Source organism: Trachypithecus francoisi, unplaced genomic scaffold, assembly GCF_009764315.1.
Source record: "Trachypithecus francoisi isolate TF-2019V2 unplaced genomic scaffold, Tfra_2.0 Lachesis_group10, whole genome shotgun sequence".
In the NCBI taxonomy this organism is placed as follows: domain Eukaryota; kingdom Metazoa; phylum Chordata; class Mammalia; order Primates; family Cercopithecidae; genus Trachypithecus; species Trachypithecus francoisi.
This window is the reverse complement of record NW_022681455.1, coordinates 70,853,046-70,869,919: the sequence shown is the minus strand read 5'-3', so window position 1 is coordinate 70,869,919 and position 16,874 is coordinate 70,853,046. Positions and strand designations below refer to the sequence as shown.

The window sequence follows — 16,874 nt, the reverse complement described above, 5'->3', positions numbered from 1 at the left end:
AATGAAATGAAGTGAGAAAGAAGTTTAGAGAAAAAAGAGTAAAAAGAAATGAACAAAACCTCCAAGAAATATGGCACTATGTGAAAAGACCAAATCTGCGTCTGATTGGTGTACCTAAAAGTGACGGGAAGAATAGAACCAAGTTGTTAAAACTCTGCAAGATATTATCCAGGAGAACTTCCCTAACCTAGCAAGGCAGGCCAACATTCACATTCAGGAAATACAGAGAATGCCACAAAGATACTCCTCGAGAAGAGCAACTCCAAGACACATAATTGTCAGATTCACCAAAGTTGAAATGAAGGAAAAAATGTTAAGCATAGCCAGAGAGAAAGGTTGGATTACCCACAAAGGGAAGCCCATCAGACTAACAGTGGATCTCTCAGCAGAAACTCTACAAGCCAGAAGAGAGTGGGGGCCAATATTCAACATCCTTAAAGAAAAGATGTTTCAACACAGAATTTCATATCCTGACAAATTAAGCTTCATAAGTGAAGGAGAAATAAAATCCTTGACAGACAAGCAAATGCTGAGAGATTCTGTCACCACCAGGCCTGCCCTACAAGAGCTCCTGAAGGAAGCACTAAACATGGACAGGAAGAATCGGTACCAGCCACTGCAAAAACATGCCAAATTGTAAAGACCATCAATGCTAGGAAGAAACTGCATCAATGAATGAGCAAAATAACCAGCTAACATCATAATGACAGGATCAAATTCACACATAACAATATTAACCTTAAATGTAAATGGACTAAATGCTCCAATTAAAAGACACAGACTGGCAGATTGGATAAAGAGTCAAGACCCATCAGGGTGCTATATTCAGGAGACCCATCTCAAGTGCAGAGACACACATAGGCTCAAAATAAAGGGATGGAGGAAGATCTACCAAGCAAATGGAAAACAAAAAAAGGCAGGGGTTGCAACCCTAGTCTCTGATAAAGCAGACTTTAAACCAACAAAGATCAAAAGAGACAAAGAAGGCCATTACATAATGGTAAAGGGATCAATTCAACAAGAAGAGCTAACTATCCTAAATATATATGCACCCAAAACAGGAGCATATAGATTCATAAAGCAAGTCCTTAGAGACTTACAAAGAGACTTAGACTCCCACACAATAATAATGGGAGACTTTAACACCCCATTGTTGACATTAGACAGACCAACAAGACAGAAAGTTAACAAGGATATCCAGGAATTGAACTCAGCTCTGCACCAAGCAGACCTAATAGGCATCAACAGAACTCTCCACCTCAAATCAACAGAATATGCATTCTTCTCAGCACCACATCGCACTTATTACAAAACTGACCACATAGTTGGAAGTAAAGTACTCCTCAGCAAATGTAAAAGAACAGAAATTATAACAGTCTCTCAGACCACAGTGCAATCAAACTAGAACTCAGATTAAGAAACTCACGCAAAACTGCTCAACTACATGGAAACTGAACAACCTGCTCCTGAATGACTACTGGGTACATAACGAAATGAAGGCAGAAATAAAGACGTTCTTTGAAACCAATCAGAACAAAGACACAACATACCAGAATCTCTGGGACACATTTAAAGCAGTCTGTAGAGGGAAATTTATAGCACTAAATGCCCACAAGAGAAAGCAGGAAAGATCTAAAATTGACACCCTAACATCACAATTAAAAGAACTAGAGAAGCAAGAGCAAACACATTCAAAAGCTAGCAGAAGGCAAGAAATAACTAAGATCAGAGCAGAACTGAAAAGATAGAGACACAAAAAAACCCTTCAAAAAATCAATGAATCCAGGGGCTGGTTTTTTGAAAAGATCAACAAAATTGATAGACCACTAGCAAGACTAATAAAGAAGAAAAGAGAGAAGAATCAAATAGACTCAATAAAAAATGACAAAGGGGATATCACCACGGATCCCACAGAAATACAAACTACCATCAGATAATACTATCAACACCTCTGTGCAAATAAACTAGAAAATCTAGAAGAAATGGATAAATTCCTGGACACTTACACCCTCCCAAGACTAAACCAGGGAGAAGTTGAATCCCTGAATAGACCAATAACAGGTTCTGAAATTGAGGCAGTAATTAATAGCCTGCCAACCAAAAAAAGTCCAGGACCAGACACATGCACAATCGATTTCTACCATAGGTACAAGGAGGAGCTGGTACCATTCCTTCTGAAACTATTCCAAACAATAGAAAAAGAGGGAATCCTCCCCCAACTCATTTTATGAGGCCAGCATCATCCTGATACCATAGCTGGCAAAGACACAACAATAAAAGAGAATTTTAGACCAATATCCCTGATGAACATCGATGCAAAAATCCTCAATAAAAGACTGGCAAACCAAATCCAGCATATCAAAAAGCTTCTCCACCATGATCAAGTGGGCTTCACCTCTGGGATGCAAGGCTGGCTCAGCATATGCACATCAATAAACGTAATCCATTATATAAACAGGACCAACAACAAAAACCACATGATTATCTCAATAGATGCAGAAAAGGCCTTTGACAAAATTCAACAGCCCTTCATGCTAAAAACTCTCAATAAATTACGTATTTATGAGACATATCTCAAAATAATAAGAGCTATTTATGACAAACCCACAGCCAATATCATACTGAATGGACAAAAACTGGAAGCATTCCCTTTGAAAACCGGCACAAGACAAGGATGGCCTCTCTCACCACTCCTATTCAACATAGTGTTGGAATTTCTGGCAAGGGCAATCAGACAAGAGAAAGAAATAAAGCATATTCAGTTAGGAAAACAGGAAGTCAAATTGTCCCTTTTTGCAGATGACACGATTGTATATTTAGAAAACCCCATTGTCTCAGCCCAAAATCTCCTTAAGCTGATAAGCAACTTCAGCAAAGTCTCAGGACACAAAATCAATATGCAAAAGTCACAAGCATTCCTATACACCAATAACAGACAAACAGAGAGCCAAATCATGAGTGAACTCCCATTTACAATTGCTTCAAAAAGAATAAAACAGCTAGGAATCCAACTTACAAGGGATGTGAAGGACCTCTTCAAGGAGAACTACAAACCACTGCTCAGTGAAATAAAAGAGGACACAAACAAATAGAAGAACATTCCATGCTCATGGATAGGAACAATCAATATCATGAAAATGGCCATACTGCCCAATGTAATTTATAGATTCAATGCCATCCCCATCAAGCTACCAATGAGTTTCTTCACAGAATTGGAAAAAACTGCTTTAAAGTTCATATGGAACCAAAAACGAGCCCACATTGCCAAGACAATTCTAAGCCAAAAGAACAAAGCTGGAGGCATCACACCTCCTGACTTCAAACTACACTGCAAGGCTACAGTAACCAAAACAGTATGGTACTGGTACCAAAACAGAGATATAGACCAATGGAACAGAACACAGCCCTCAGAAATAATACCACACCTACAACCATCTGATCTTTGACAAACTTGACAAAAACAAGAAATGGGAAAAGGATTCCCTATTTAATAAATGGTGCTGGGAAAACTGGCTAGCCATATGTAGAAAACTGAAACTGGATCCCTTCCTTACACCTTATACAAATATTAATTCAAGATGGATTAGAGACTTAAATGTTAGACCTAAAACCATAAAAACCCTAGAAGAAAACCCAGGCAATACCATTCAGGACATAGGCATGGGCAAGGACTTCATGACTAAAACACCAAAAGCAATGACAATGAAAGCCAAAATTGACAGATGGGATCTAATTAAACTAAAGAGCTTCTGCACAGCAAAAGAAACTACCATCAGAGTGAACAGGCAACCTACAGAATGGGAGAAAATTTTTGCAATCTACTCATCAGACAAAGGGCTAATATCCAGAATCTACATAGAACTCAAACAAATTTACAAAAAAAAAACCTACAACCCCATCAAAAAGTGGGCAAAGAACAGACACTTCTCAAAAGAAGATATTTATGCAGCCAACATACACATGAAAAAATGTTCATCATCACTGGTCATCAGAGAAATGTAAATCAAAACCACAATGAGATACCACCTCACACCAGTTAGAATGGCAATCATTAAAAAGTCAGGAAACAACAGGTGCTAGAGAGGATGTGAAGAAATAGGAACACTATTACACTGTTGATGGGACTGTAAACTAGTTCAACCATTGTGGAAGACACTTTGGCGATTCCTCAAGGATCTACAACTAGAAACACCATTTAACCCAGCCATCCCATTCCTGGGTATATACCGAAAGGATTATAAATCATGCTGCTATAAAGACATGCACAGGTATGTTTATTGTGGCATTATTCACAATAACAAAGACTTGGAAACAACCCAAATGTCCATTGATGATAGACTGGATTAAGAAAATGTGGCACATATACACCATGGAATACTAGGCAGCTATAAAAAAGGATGAGTTCACGTCCTTTGTAGGGACATGGATGAAGCTGGAATCCATAATTCTCAGCAAACTATCACAAGGACAGAAAACCAAACACCGCATGTTCTCACTCATAGGTAGGAATTGAACAATGAGAACACCTGTACACAGGAAGGGAAACATCACACATCGGGGCCTGTCGTGAAGTGGGGGGATGGGGGAGGGATGGCATTAGGAGATATACCTAATGCAAATGGCGAGTTAATGGGTGCAGCACACCAACATGGCACATGTACACATATGTAACAAACCTGCACGTTGTATACATGTACCCTAAAACTTCAAGTATAACAATAAAAAAAAAAAAGGAAATGACAGAGAAGAAGATGAAAATGTAAGGAGAAAAACCCTTTGAGGTAGTTCCTATTATTATCCAAAGACAGGGAGATTAAATGCCTTGTTCAAAATTACACTTGGCAGAGCTCAGATTCAAACACAGGGTTGCCTCACCCCAGAATACAAGTGTTTATCCACTATGCTCATTATCTTTCTGTCTAGAATGTCTTCTCTGAAAAAAAATCTACAAAATCTCTTTTACCTTCACTGAAACATTCCAAAATTCCAAATCGACAAATCAACTTGACCGTGTTTTAATAGGATCCCAATGTAACACAGTCTGTAGATGTAAATGACTGCAAAAGAGATGTTAGTCTTTATAGTCACATTCCTGACTAAATTTAAAGAGGAAATTGGCAATTATTTCTGAATGATTTATTTTTACATACAGACGAGAAAGTGATTAGGCATTACCAGAAGGGTAAAGAAGACAACCTACTAGATATGCCAAAAAATTTAACCAAGGGAAAAAAATCTTCTGCTCTTTTTAATTATGTATTTCCATTTCATTTCTTTCAGGCATCAAATATTTACCTTTACTAAAATCATCTGGGTGATAGCATCAGAAGCAGTGGGTGAAAGAGCTGTGACTGTGATAGGAATTTCTCCCAGATGTGTTGGCCTGATGGGAAAAAGAACAGTTGCCCCATCCTCACTGGGAACCAGAATGGTCTGCTGGTGGCCTGTGGCATTTATTTCACTTAAAGTCATTAGAATATCAAATTTGTCACTTTTCTCAATGATTACCTTAACCTGAAAGAAAAAATAAATCAAAGCTTTTGTATAATAAATGCCCTTCAGTAAAGTACTCTTTTATCACCAATTTAAGTACTGTCAAATCTGTGAGGCTAAAGACTAGGGAAAAGACGAGACAAAGATTCAGCCAAGGAGAGTATCAAAGGGTATCAGGAAAAACTTCCTTTCCTTTCTATGCTTTCCCTTCAACCTCAGGATACATGGGGAAAGGGCACTCTTTAGCTCCATTTCTAGTCGTCCTGCTAATATTAAATTCTCCCACTATCTGAAACCATTAGATGGTAAGGATGTGCACCGAAAGGCTATTTCATATATTGATATTACCACCAGCTTGATTTAACTATGTCATCCTGGAACATACTGGTCCCATTAGAAAAATATGAAGAAAACAGCATGAAATGTTATTGAATTTATCAAAGTCTCTGTAAAAAACTATTGCAGGGAAAGTACAACTCAGACATTAGTCCTGAAGCATATCTTGGTTGTAAACTTTTATAAATTATCCCAGAGTTACCAGTCTCATCAATAATAGCATCTCTCTAGGCCTTACATTTTATGAATTATTTTCCCATTGATTTTTTCATCTGCTTCTCAGAGTATCTTTTATGGGTATAATAATTATCATTTCCACTTTATAGATGAGGAAACTACAATTAAGTCATTTGTTGGTAAGTGGTAGATTCAACATTGAATCCAGGCCTTTTGACTCTAGATCTTTTGCTTGTTAAACAGTACCATGATGACTGGGTTAAAAAAAAAAAAAAAATTTGACTTCCCACATTGTCAGCCAAGTATGCCAATAAGAAGCTTGAAAAATTAAATTTTTAATTTAAAAAGTTTATGTATAAAGTGCCTAAAGAGATTATGGCATTTTCATGCATGTAATAAAGTTAATTACATATCCCTATTTATTCTGGGGGAAGAAAAATCAGTCACTTGGTTAACATACTGTGGGCACAACACAAACAGTGAACCTAATTCCTGCCTCCCAGGGAAATGACTAGCTAAGGAGATACAAAGTACATGAATCCAATAGCGAATCCTTGAAAATATAAACATGGGGGCTACAAACATAACAGAATGGCAGCCGGGTTCTGTGGCTCATGCCCGTAATGCCAGCACTTTGGGAGGCCAAGGCAGGCAGATCACTTGAGGCCAGGAGTTCAAGACCTGTCTGGCCAACATGGCAAAACTCTGTCTCTATGAAAAATACAAAAATTGCAGTGAGCCAAGATCACGCCACTGCACTCCAGCCTGGGTGATAGAGCAAGACCCTGTCTCAAAAAAAAAAAAAAAAAACTGCAGTGGGCACACAGTGGCAGTGAGAAGTGGCCACACATTCCAGATGTGGCGAAAACCAGGGGAAAATGCAGGGAGGCAGGAAAGAGAAAGGCATGCTTCAGAGACAATAAGGAACTTCCATGGCAAAAGTGGAAAACCTATGCTGAAAATTCAAGGAGGTAATATGTAGACATGCTAATGATATCCTTAGGCATTAATTAGCAGAAGAAATCACTGAAAAGACATGTCTATTTTCAGTCTCCCAGAAATGTATAAAGTGCTTAGAATCCTGAATGCCCGGATACTACACAACCCAATCCCTTCGTGCTACCTCCATTTTCTCCTGTAGTGTAAATGATCAACAAAAGCTTGAATATGTTACCTCAGTGGCATCTTTCAAATAATTGAATATAGTTATTTCCAAAGCAAATTCTTCACCTCTGATAACAGAGTAGGGAAGATTCAAAAAAATGAAAAATGGTTGGAAGGCTTGCAGCTGGAAAGAACACAATGAGTACATATTTTTATTCAGGTCAAAATTCTTCACATTTTATGCAATTAAATGCAATCTTCATAAAACCTATGAAGCTTTTAACTTCAGCTAGAAATGTCAACTTGCTATCAACAGAAAGCAAACAGCAACTTATCACAAATGAATGATGGCAAATTGACTTGATTTATGTTACTTAACATAATAATCACTATACTTTATTCAGTGCCTTAAAGCAACCAAGATCTTCACATACATTATTTTGTTTGGTCATTACAGACCCCATGAGGTTACTGTTAGGCTCCTACTTTAGAGAAAAGAAAATTAAATTTTAGAGATTTTTGTAACTAGTACAAATTCATATTGCTGGCAAGTAGAGGAGCCAGAACTAGAACCCAGCCTGTCTAATCCCAAAGCAATTTGCTCTTCTTTCATACTGTATTGACTCCACCAATCTGCTTTAAAAGCCCTGCCAAATCCAGCAGCCCCGTTCTAGTGTGGGACATCTGAATACATGTGCCTCCTGACTAAATTTAAAGAGGAAATTGGAAATTATTTCTAAAACATATATACGATTTATTTTTACATATAGATGAGAAAATGTGTGGGACATCTGAACACATATGCTTCCTCCTCAGTGATCCAATTCTGATATTGTTGGCCAAGTCTTACAGAAAAGGCCAAGCCCCACCCCTGCATCTAAAGCTAAACCTGGATTAGTTTAGGCCAGTGGTTTGCTGGCAGCAGTAACTCCCTCTAGAGTTTATCTGGACACTTGTGAAGGTGTCTTAGATTGTCACCATGACTCGAAGGGGCTATAGGTAGTTAGTGGATGACAGTCCGCAATACTCAGGATAGCCCCAGACAATGAAAAATTGCCCCATGTTCCTCATGATTCTTGAATGTTCCTTCAGACATTCATGTAGCTGAATTGTCTGTTTATAATGGCCTGAGCTTACAATCTAATTCCAATTGCTATATAAACCCAAAGCTTTTTTCAATATACACTGAATTTTTCATGAATACAATTATTTTGTAAATTGAAATTACATTTCAATTTCAAATGAGACAATTCAGGCCACTCATGGCCATTATATTCCTCCTGCCAGTGACTGGCTTAGAAAACAATATATGATGCAATTTGACCAAAAGACATGATGGAACATTGGCTAGCGAACATCTTGAGAAGTTCTGTTCATTCTTGAAGAGGACAAATAGAAAGACTCACTCTCTCCTCTCCTTTCTCTCTCTCTCTTTTCCTTTCTCTCCCTTCTGGCCTTTGGAGATGGTTAGTTCAGGTCAATAATAAACTTTTCCACCCAAATGTTAATATGGACTTCCGACATTTAGCAGTTTATAAAGCTAAATATAGCTCACATTCTTAAATATAAAATAGATAATAAGCAAAAGACGAAGCCAAGGAATCTCTAAACTGTGATAAACATTATAAGCAGTCATTTAAAAAAAAAAAAAAAACCTTGAGGAGCTGATGCTCTATTAGCTTAATGTCACTGTAACATTGATAAGCAGCTCTTTAACACAATACCTCCACTGGAGTCTTTGTTAGTCCAAGACCCAAGTCCTCAGAGATCACAAAACCAGTAGCCACCCAAGAAGTGATAGAATCGGGTACAGTTACTTCAAATTCTTGGTAAATCCTAGAACTGAAGTCAAGATAATAAACATAAACATCACAAAACCAAGAACTGATACATTTTGATACAAGCCAACATAATCTAAACTATTTTTGGAAGAAGTTCAGTTTTTCATATTATTTGCATATCTGAATTTAAAACCATTTAAAAGGTTTAAGTATAAAATAGTAGATCCCAACTTTTCAAAGAATAGGTCATCACAAGGTCATGATACTGCATATCAATCCATATTCTAATAAAATCTTCCTGCAATATTTACATCTTCAGAATAAACATCACTTTTTCACAAATTTTTTATAAATAATAAATACATATTTTCAACCTGAACTCCAATTTTTTCTCTAAATTTGCAGAAGTTTTTCTGTGTATCCCTGTCAATGCTGTTATTTGTTTCCTTGAGATTTCACTCATGTGTTAACTCAAGTATCTTTAAACAGCTGACTATAAAATACGATGTGGATTTCATGATTTACCTGCTCAATTATCAGGCCAGGTAGTATGGGGTTTATCAACTAAGCTGAATTCCTTCCACCACCCATGCCCCTTCTCCCTGTGACTCCTGGAATGTTTTGTGAGGAGCAGGGTTCAGTTAGCAGCACTGCCAGGGGTTGCAGGAGATAATCATGAGTGCTTCCCACCCTGTGACAACAAATGTACTCCCAGCAATTTTTCTTCAATAAGAATCATGAGACTTCAAGGAAGTCAAAATCGCCCTTCATTTAAAAAAAAAAAAAAAAAAAAAGCCTGTCTCCTCATTGATGAGACCTTCCTGCCATAATTTGTGTGTGGCTGTATCAAAACCTGTATTCAGATTCAATAAATATCATTTCCTAAAAAATTATTTTGGTCTACTTAGTTCTTAGTTACACTATGTTTGTACTTAAACATTAGAAAGAGGGCAAAGCTTATTTAAAACAAACACTGGACAAAATATATATGGGCAAAGAACTTTATAAGTTTTTACCCCATGTTGCTGTCTAGCCAAATCCAAGTCTCCGGAAAATGTTTTCGGACATGTGGACTGCTGCCCAAAGAAAAGTCTTGAATATCAACTATATGTCCTTCATTTTCCTCCATAAACCTCTCAGCGTATTCTGCATTGTCATCTATAAATAAACATGGACAAGAGTTAGAAAAACAGTCACTAGAGAGAATGAATTGTAAACTCCACACACAGAATGAATGTCAATCACTTGGGAGGGTGTCCAGAGACATAATGTGCCAGTGAGAGTATCAGGTTCCTTCTATTACAGTGAAAAGGTAGAAGAAGGTTTTCAGAAAAGGTAAAGGATACAGTAAGTATTACTGGCAAGAGAATAGGTATTACAGTGGGCATCAAGAAGGATTCAATATGTAAAAAAGAACAAAGATGGGCAAAAACTGAGACTGAAAAATGGAAAAAGATGCTTGGAAGATTATATGAGGAAAGCCAAATGAATCACATGTCTTTAATATAGAGAAATCATAACGACTTCATCACATCTTCAAGACAATAAAATTATCTTTTAAGTTTCAGGACAGAGGATCAGGTGTCCTGTGGGGGCAAGAACCAGCCCAAAGAGACCCTGGGGCTTAGCACAGAATAACGGAATACCTGACAGAAACAGGGAATTCAGGGATAGAAACTGTGACAGTTCTAGAAGTCTTTCAAGATGATATTAGTATAATTTTACCTGAAAAGAAAAGAGAACCCCTTCTAAGGTTAACTATTCTAATTTATACATTTCCTTCAGTCAAAATATGTTATGACTTCTTTCTAAAAGCACACTTATTATGAGTTGGTAGCCAATTCTATTTAGCAATTCAAGAAACTAGGATGTACAGATATAATCCTGCCCAGGAAGAACTCAGATTGATGAGGGGTGTGTGTGTGTGTGTGTGTGTGTGTGTGTGTGTGTCTGGGTCTCTGTGTATGTGTTTGTGTGTGTGTGTCTGTGGTGTCTATGTCTCTGTGTGCGTGTGTGTGTGTACCAGAATACTTTATGGCATGATGGCATCTGGGCTATTTTCTAGGTGAACATCAAAAAGCCAGAGAACAAAAATATTTCAAAAATATGTTGCTCCTTTTAAATAATTCCAAAAGAATAGCACAGTTTGTGATACAAATCAGAGGCACAGCAGCTTCCAGTGTGTCCAAAAATATAACTACCTCAAAGGATTAACAAGAGAAAAAGGAAAGCATTCACTTCAAAGATCTAGACAGGAGTTCAGATGAACATTCCATGTCATGGCCCAGATGTACTTCCAAGTACATTAAACTCCAAACATTTTGGGAGAAGAGAACAGAAAAATGAAAATCACAATCTCTATGTTCATCTAGAAAATACCCATATCTATATAAGTAGTGTTGAATATCATGTGAAAGACAAATACAAGCATGTTGCCATATATTACTTACAAACACCATCAATATAATCCTTCGTGAGGTTTGCATCTGTCAATACCCAGAGTCCACACTCCTAAAAAGAATAATTTTAATTTTCTTTTAAAACACCAGTTTAAATGCTCTCTAAATTATCAAGACATTCTCCCACACTGCTCACTTGTGCTCATTTTTGAGAGCTTAGGTACACACATGCACATACATTCAACCTTTCTCTCTCAAATACACACACACACACGCACACACACCGATCTTTCTCACTTACACACACACGAAACACACATCGATCTTTCTCACTCACACACACACACACATCGATCTTTCTCACACATACGCACACACACATTGATCTTTCTCACTCAAACACACACACACGTACACACACATCGATCTTACACACATGCACACACACATCGATCTTTCTCACACACAGGCACACACACATCCATCTTTCTCACACACATGCACACACATATCGATCTTTCTCTCTCACACACATGCACACACCCATCGATCTTTCTCAAACACACATGCACACACACATCGATCTTTCTCACACACACACGCACACACAAATCGATCTTTCTCAAACATACACATCAATCTTACACACACATGCACACACACACACTCATGCATAAAGAGCCATTTCAAAGTCAAGGAAATATATATATAATATATGTATATGGAAATACATATACACAAAGGAAAAATTATTTGTTTAATGTCAATTCCATTAACTTTTCCAATGGTGAATTGTTCCATTCACTTTTAAAACTGGAAAGATGATTATCTTTCCATTTCAAATTATACTTACATAAGACTGCACTCCAGTGACACATTTAATAAAAGGTTAACATCTCAAAATGATCACTAATTCTGAAAGGGTTTGCAATAGTAAAAAGTATTAATATCTTTTCAATGTAGTAAGCAAAACATACCTGAAAGACTGCAAAAGAATTCATGAACATGCCTAAATAATATCCTGTGTTATAAAGTTCCAACTCATGGACCACCTAAGGAGAAGATAAAATATACAGAATGAATGGATTCATAGCAACCTTCCACAACACTTCTTCCAAGTAACTTAGATAAGACTTAGCCTTCATGTTTACCACTTTGAAAATGACATAAATTGAGGAGCAGTGAATATGTAATTGCTTTGTTCATCATTCCGTCAGCCAAAACTACATTTCTTACCTACACTTACTTGTACTCTGTTCAACAATCCAGAGTTCCTAAGAAGTCTGGACTTGAGTTCTGGCAGGGAGAATTTAGATGTTACTCTTTGACAAGACCAACAGGCAGAGGTCAGCATTAAAAATGACCCACATTTTTGGCAGAGATAAACAGGTTAACTTTGTTGAAGATTAATATAAACTCTGCAAAATGTCAGTGACCTACATTTACAAAAAAAAAAAAAAACCTGAAGAGGCAATTTACAAAAGTAGGAATATAAGTTATTAATAAGCAGAAAAATATTCAGCCTCACTGATAATCAAAGCAAGGCAAATGACAACATCCACGAGATACAGTTTTTTCAAAAATGAGATATTTGCACGTACCGCATTAGCAATGCTTTCTTTAAAAAGAATAGTACTCATTGCTAGCAAGAATGGGTAAAATGGGCTAAAAGAGTGAGTAAAACTGTTGGTTCCTCAAAAAATTAACATAGAATTAGAATATGACCCACCCTGGCCAACATAGTGAAACCCTGTCTCTACTAAAAATACAAAAATTCCACTCCTAGGTATATACCCAAAAGAACTGAAAACAGTAACTCCAAGAGATTCTTGTATGCCACTGTTCATTGTAGCATTAGTCACAACAGCCAAAAAGGCGGAAACAACCTGTGTCCATCAGCAGAAAAATGGATAAACAAAATGTGGTGTATACACACAACATAATACTATTCAGCCGTAAAAAGAAATGAAGCTCTGAGGCTAGATGCAGTGGCTCACACCTGTAATCCCAGCACGTTGGGAGACCGAGGCGGGTGATTCATGATGTCAGGAGTTTGAGACCAGCCTGGCCAACACAGTGAAACCCTGTCTCTACTAAAAATACAAAAAATTAGCCAGGCGTGGTGGCAGGCACGTGTAGTCCAAACTACTCGGGAGGCTGAGGCAGGAGAATGGTTTGAACCCAGGAGGCGGAGGTTGCAAGATCATGCCATTGCACTCCAGCCTGGGTGACAGAGCTAGACTCAGTCTCAAAAAAAAAAAAAAAAGAAATGAAGCTCTGATACATGCTACAACATAGAAGAATCTTGAAAACACTATGCTAAGTGAAATAAGCCAGACATAAAAGGGCAAATATTATATAAATCTAAAATATCTAGAATAGGTAAATTCATAAAGACAGAAGCAGACCAGAGGTTCCCAAGGGCTGTGGGGAGGGAGAAATAAGTAGTTATTGCTTAATGATTACAGAGTCTCTGTCTGGAGCCATGAAAATGTTTTGGAAATATTGGTGATGGTCATACAACATTGTGAAGTAATTAATGTCACTGAATTAAACACTTAAAATGGTAAAAACAGCAAATTTTATTTTATACATATTTAACTTCAATAAAAATCAAGTATTATACCTTTTTAGGTAGTGATTTTGATACTTCTCTCTAACTTACATTAACCAAATTAAGACAAAGTCAGAATTAAAAATCACAAAAAAAATCTAAGTTGAAAAAAACACATTCCAGCATAAAATTAAACACCTGTAACCACTATTTCTACAATGCTAACAACAACTACAGTTGCATCCACAGTAAGTAACTAGAACAGGCACCAATAAGAAAACAATAAAATAAGAAAAAATTTTCATAATGTCTCAACAAGCTGGCAAGTAGACAATGGAGCCAGAGCCAGGAATATTGGAGAGAAAAGGCTATAGTTCCATGACTCTAACTCTGTCACAAAATACAAATACATGAAGATTTGCTTCTGTTCTTGCTCAGACACCAATTCATAGAACTATTCAAGAAGCAGCATCTAAACAGTGGTTATCAGCACAAGACAAGAATGCCCTCTCTCACCACTCCTATTCAATATAGCACTAGAAGTTCTGGCCAGGGCAATCAGGCAAAAGAAAGAAATAAAGAGCATCCAAATAGGAAGAGAGGAAGTCAAACTATCCCTGTTTGCAGATGACATAATCTTATATCTAGAAAACCCCATAGTCTCAGCCCAAAAGCTTCTTAAACTGATAAACAACTTCAGGAAAGCCTCGATGTGTGAAAATCACTAGCATTCCTATACACCAACACCACACAAGCAGAGAGCCAAATCAGAAATAAATTCTCATTTACAACTGCCACAAAAAGTATAAAATACTTAAGAACACAGCTAACTAGGGAGGTAAAAGATCTCTACAAGGAGAACTACAAACCACTGCTCAAAGAAATCAGAGATGAACAAACCAATGGGAAAACATCCCATGCTCATGAATAGGAAGAATCAATATTGTTAAAATGGCCATACTGCCCAAAGTAATTTATGTATTCAATGCTATTCCTATTAAACTACTACATTCTTCACAGAACTAGAGAAAACTATTTTAAAATTCATATGGAACCATAAAAGAGCTCGTATAGCCAGGACAATCCTAAGCAAAAAGAGCAAAGCTGGAGGCATCATGCTATCAGAGTTCAAACTGTACTACAAGGCTATAGTAACCAAAACAGCGTGGTACTCACACAAAAACAGACACACAGAGCAATGGAACAGAATAGATAACCCAAAAATAAGACTGCACATCTACAACTATGTGATCTTCAACAAACCTGACAAAAACAAGCAATGGGGTAAGGATTCCCTATTCAATAAATGGTGCTGGGAGAAGAAGCCAGCCATACGCAGAAGATTGAAACTGGACCCCTTCCTTACACCATATACAAAAATTAACTTAAGATGGATTAAAACTTAAATGTAAAACCCAAAACTATAAAAACCCTGGAAGACAACCTAGTCAATACCATTCAGGACATAGGCACAGCCAAAGATTTCATGACAGAGATGTCAAAAGCAATTGCAACAAATGCAAAAATTGACAAATGGGATCAAATTAAATGAAAGAGATCTGCACAGCAAAAGAAACTATCAACACAGTAAACAACCTACAAAATGGGAGAAAAGTTTTGCAAACTATGCATCTGACAAAGGTCTAATATCCAGCATCTATAAATTAAACAAATTTACAAGAAAAAAAATTTTTTTAACCTAGCAAAGGGGCTGGGCGCAGTGGCTCATGCCTATAATCCCAGTACTTCAGGAGGCCAAGGCAGGCGGATCACCTGAGGTCAGGAGTTTGAGACCAGCCTGACCAACATGAATAAACCCCGTCTCTACTAAAAAATACAAAATTAGCCAGGCATGGTGACACATGCCTATAATTCCAGCTATTTGGGAGGCTGAGGCAGGAGAATCACTTGAACCCGGGAGGTGGAGGTTGCGGTGAACCAAGATCATGCCATTGCACTCCAGCCTGGGCAAAAAGAGGGAAACTCCATCTCAAAAAAAAAAAAAAAAAGTGAGCAAAGGATATGAACCAACACTTTTCAGTATAAGTCACAGAAGTCACACATGTGGCCTACAATCATATGAAAAAAAAGCTCAACATCACTGATCATTAGAGAAATGAAAATCAGAACCATAAGGAGGCCAGGTGCAGTGCTCACACCTGTAATCCCAGCACTTTGGGAGGCCAAAGCAGGAGGATCACTTGAGGTCAGGAGTTTGAACTCAGCCAGTCCAACATGGTGAAATCCTGTCTCTATTGAAATACAAAACCAGCTGGGTGTGGTTGCTCACACCCGTAATCCCAGCTACTTGGGAGACTGAGGCAGGAGAATCACTTGAACCCAGGAGGTGAAGGTTGCAGTGAGCCAAGATCACGTCACTGCATTCCAGCCTGGGTAACACACCGAGATTCTGTCAAGCAAATTTTGCTAACAGACCGTGCACGTGGTGGCTCACGCCTGTAATCCCAGCACTTTGGGAGGCTGAGGCAGATGGATCACAAAGCCAGGAGTTTGAGACCAGCCAGGCCAATATGGTGAAACCCATCTCTACTAAAAAAAAAATTTTAAATTAGCCAGGCATGGTGGTGCACACCCATAGTCCCAGCTACTCAGGAGGCTGAGGCAGGAGAATCGCTTGAACCCAGGAGGCAGAGGTTGCAGTGAGCCAAGATCGCACCACCGCACTCCAGCCTGAGCAACAGAGTGAGACTTTGTTTCAAAAATAAATAAATAAAATAAAATAAACACACAATGAGATACCATCTCACACCAATCAGAATGGATGGCTATCATTTAAAAGTCAAAAAAATAACAGATGCTGGTGAGGTTGTAGAGAAAAGGAATACTTATACACTGTTGGTAGGAGTGTTAATTCAGCCATTGTACAAGACAATGTGACAATTCCTCAAAGATTTAAGACAGAAACACCATTTCAATACCAGCAATCCCATTATTGGGTATATATCCAAAGGAATATAAACCATTCTATTATAAAGATGTATGCATCCATATGTTCATTGCAGCACTATT

The 16,874-nt window shown here is 37.7% G+C and overlaps 1 protein-coding gene across 1 annotated transcript in view; it reads right to left on the bottom strand.

Annotated features, from left to right (window-relative positions):
• The window catches only part of CD109 (CD109 molecule), a 147,858-nt gene that overhangs the window by 37,947 nt on the left and 93,037 nt on the right, over positions 1 to 16,874 (bottom strand). Inside the window, 6 exon segments of the mRNA XM_033217681.1 lie at positions 5,296 to 5,514; positions 7,181 to 7,294; positions 8,835 to 8,952; positions 9,908 to 10,049; positions 11,342 to 11,402; positions 12,268 to 12,342. Of these exon segments, the coding sequence (XP_033073572.1) occupies positions 5,296 to 5,514; positions 7,181 to 7,294; positions 8,835 to 8,952; positions 9,908 to 10,049; positions 11,342 to 11,402; positions 12,268 to 12,342 (729 nt within the window).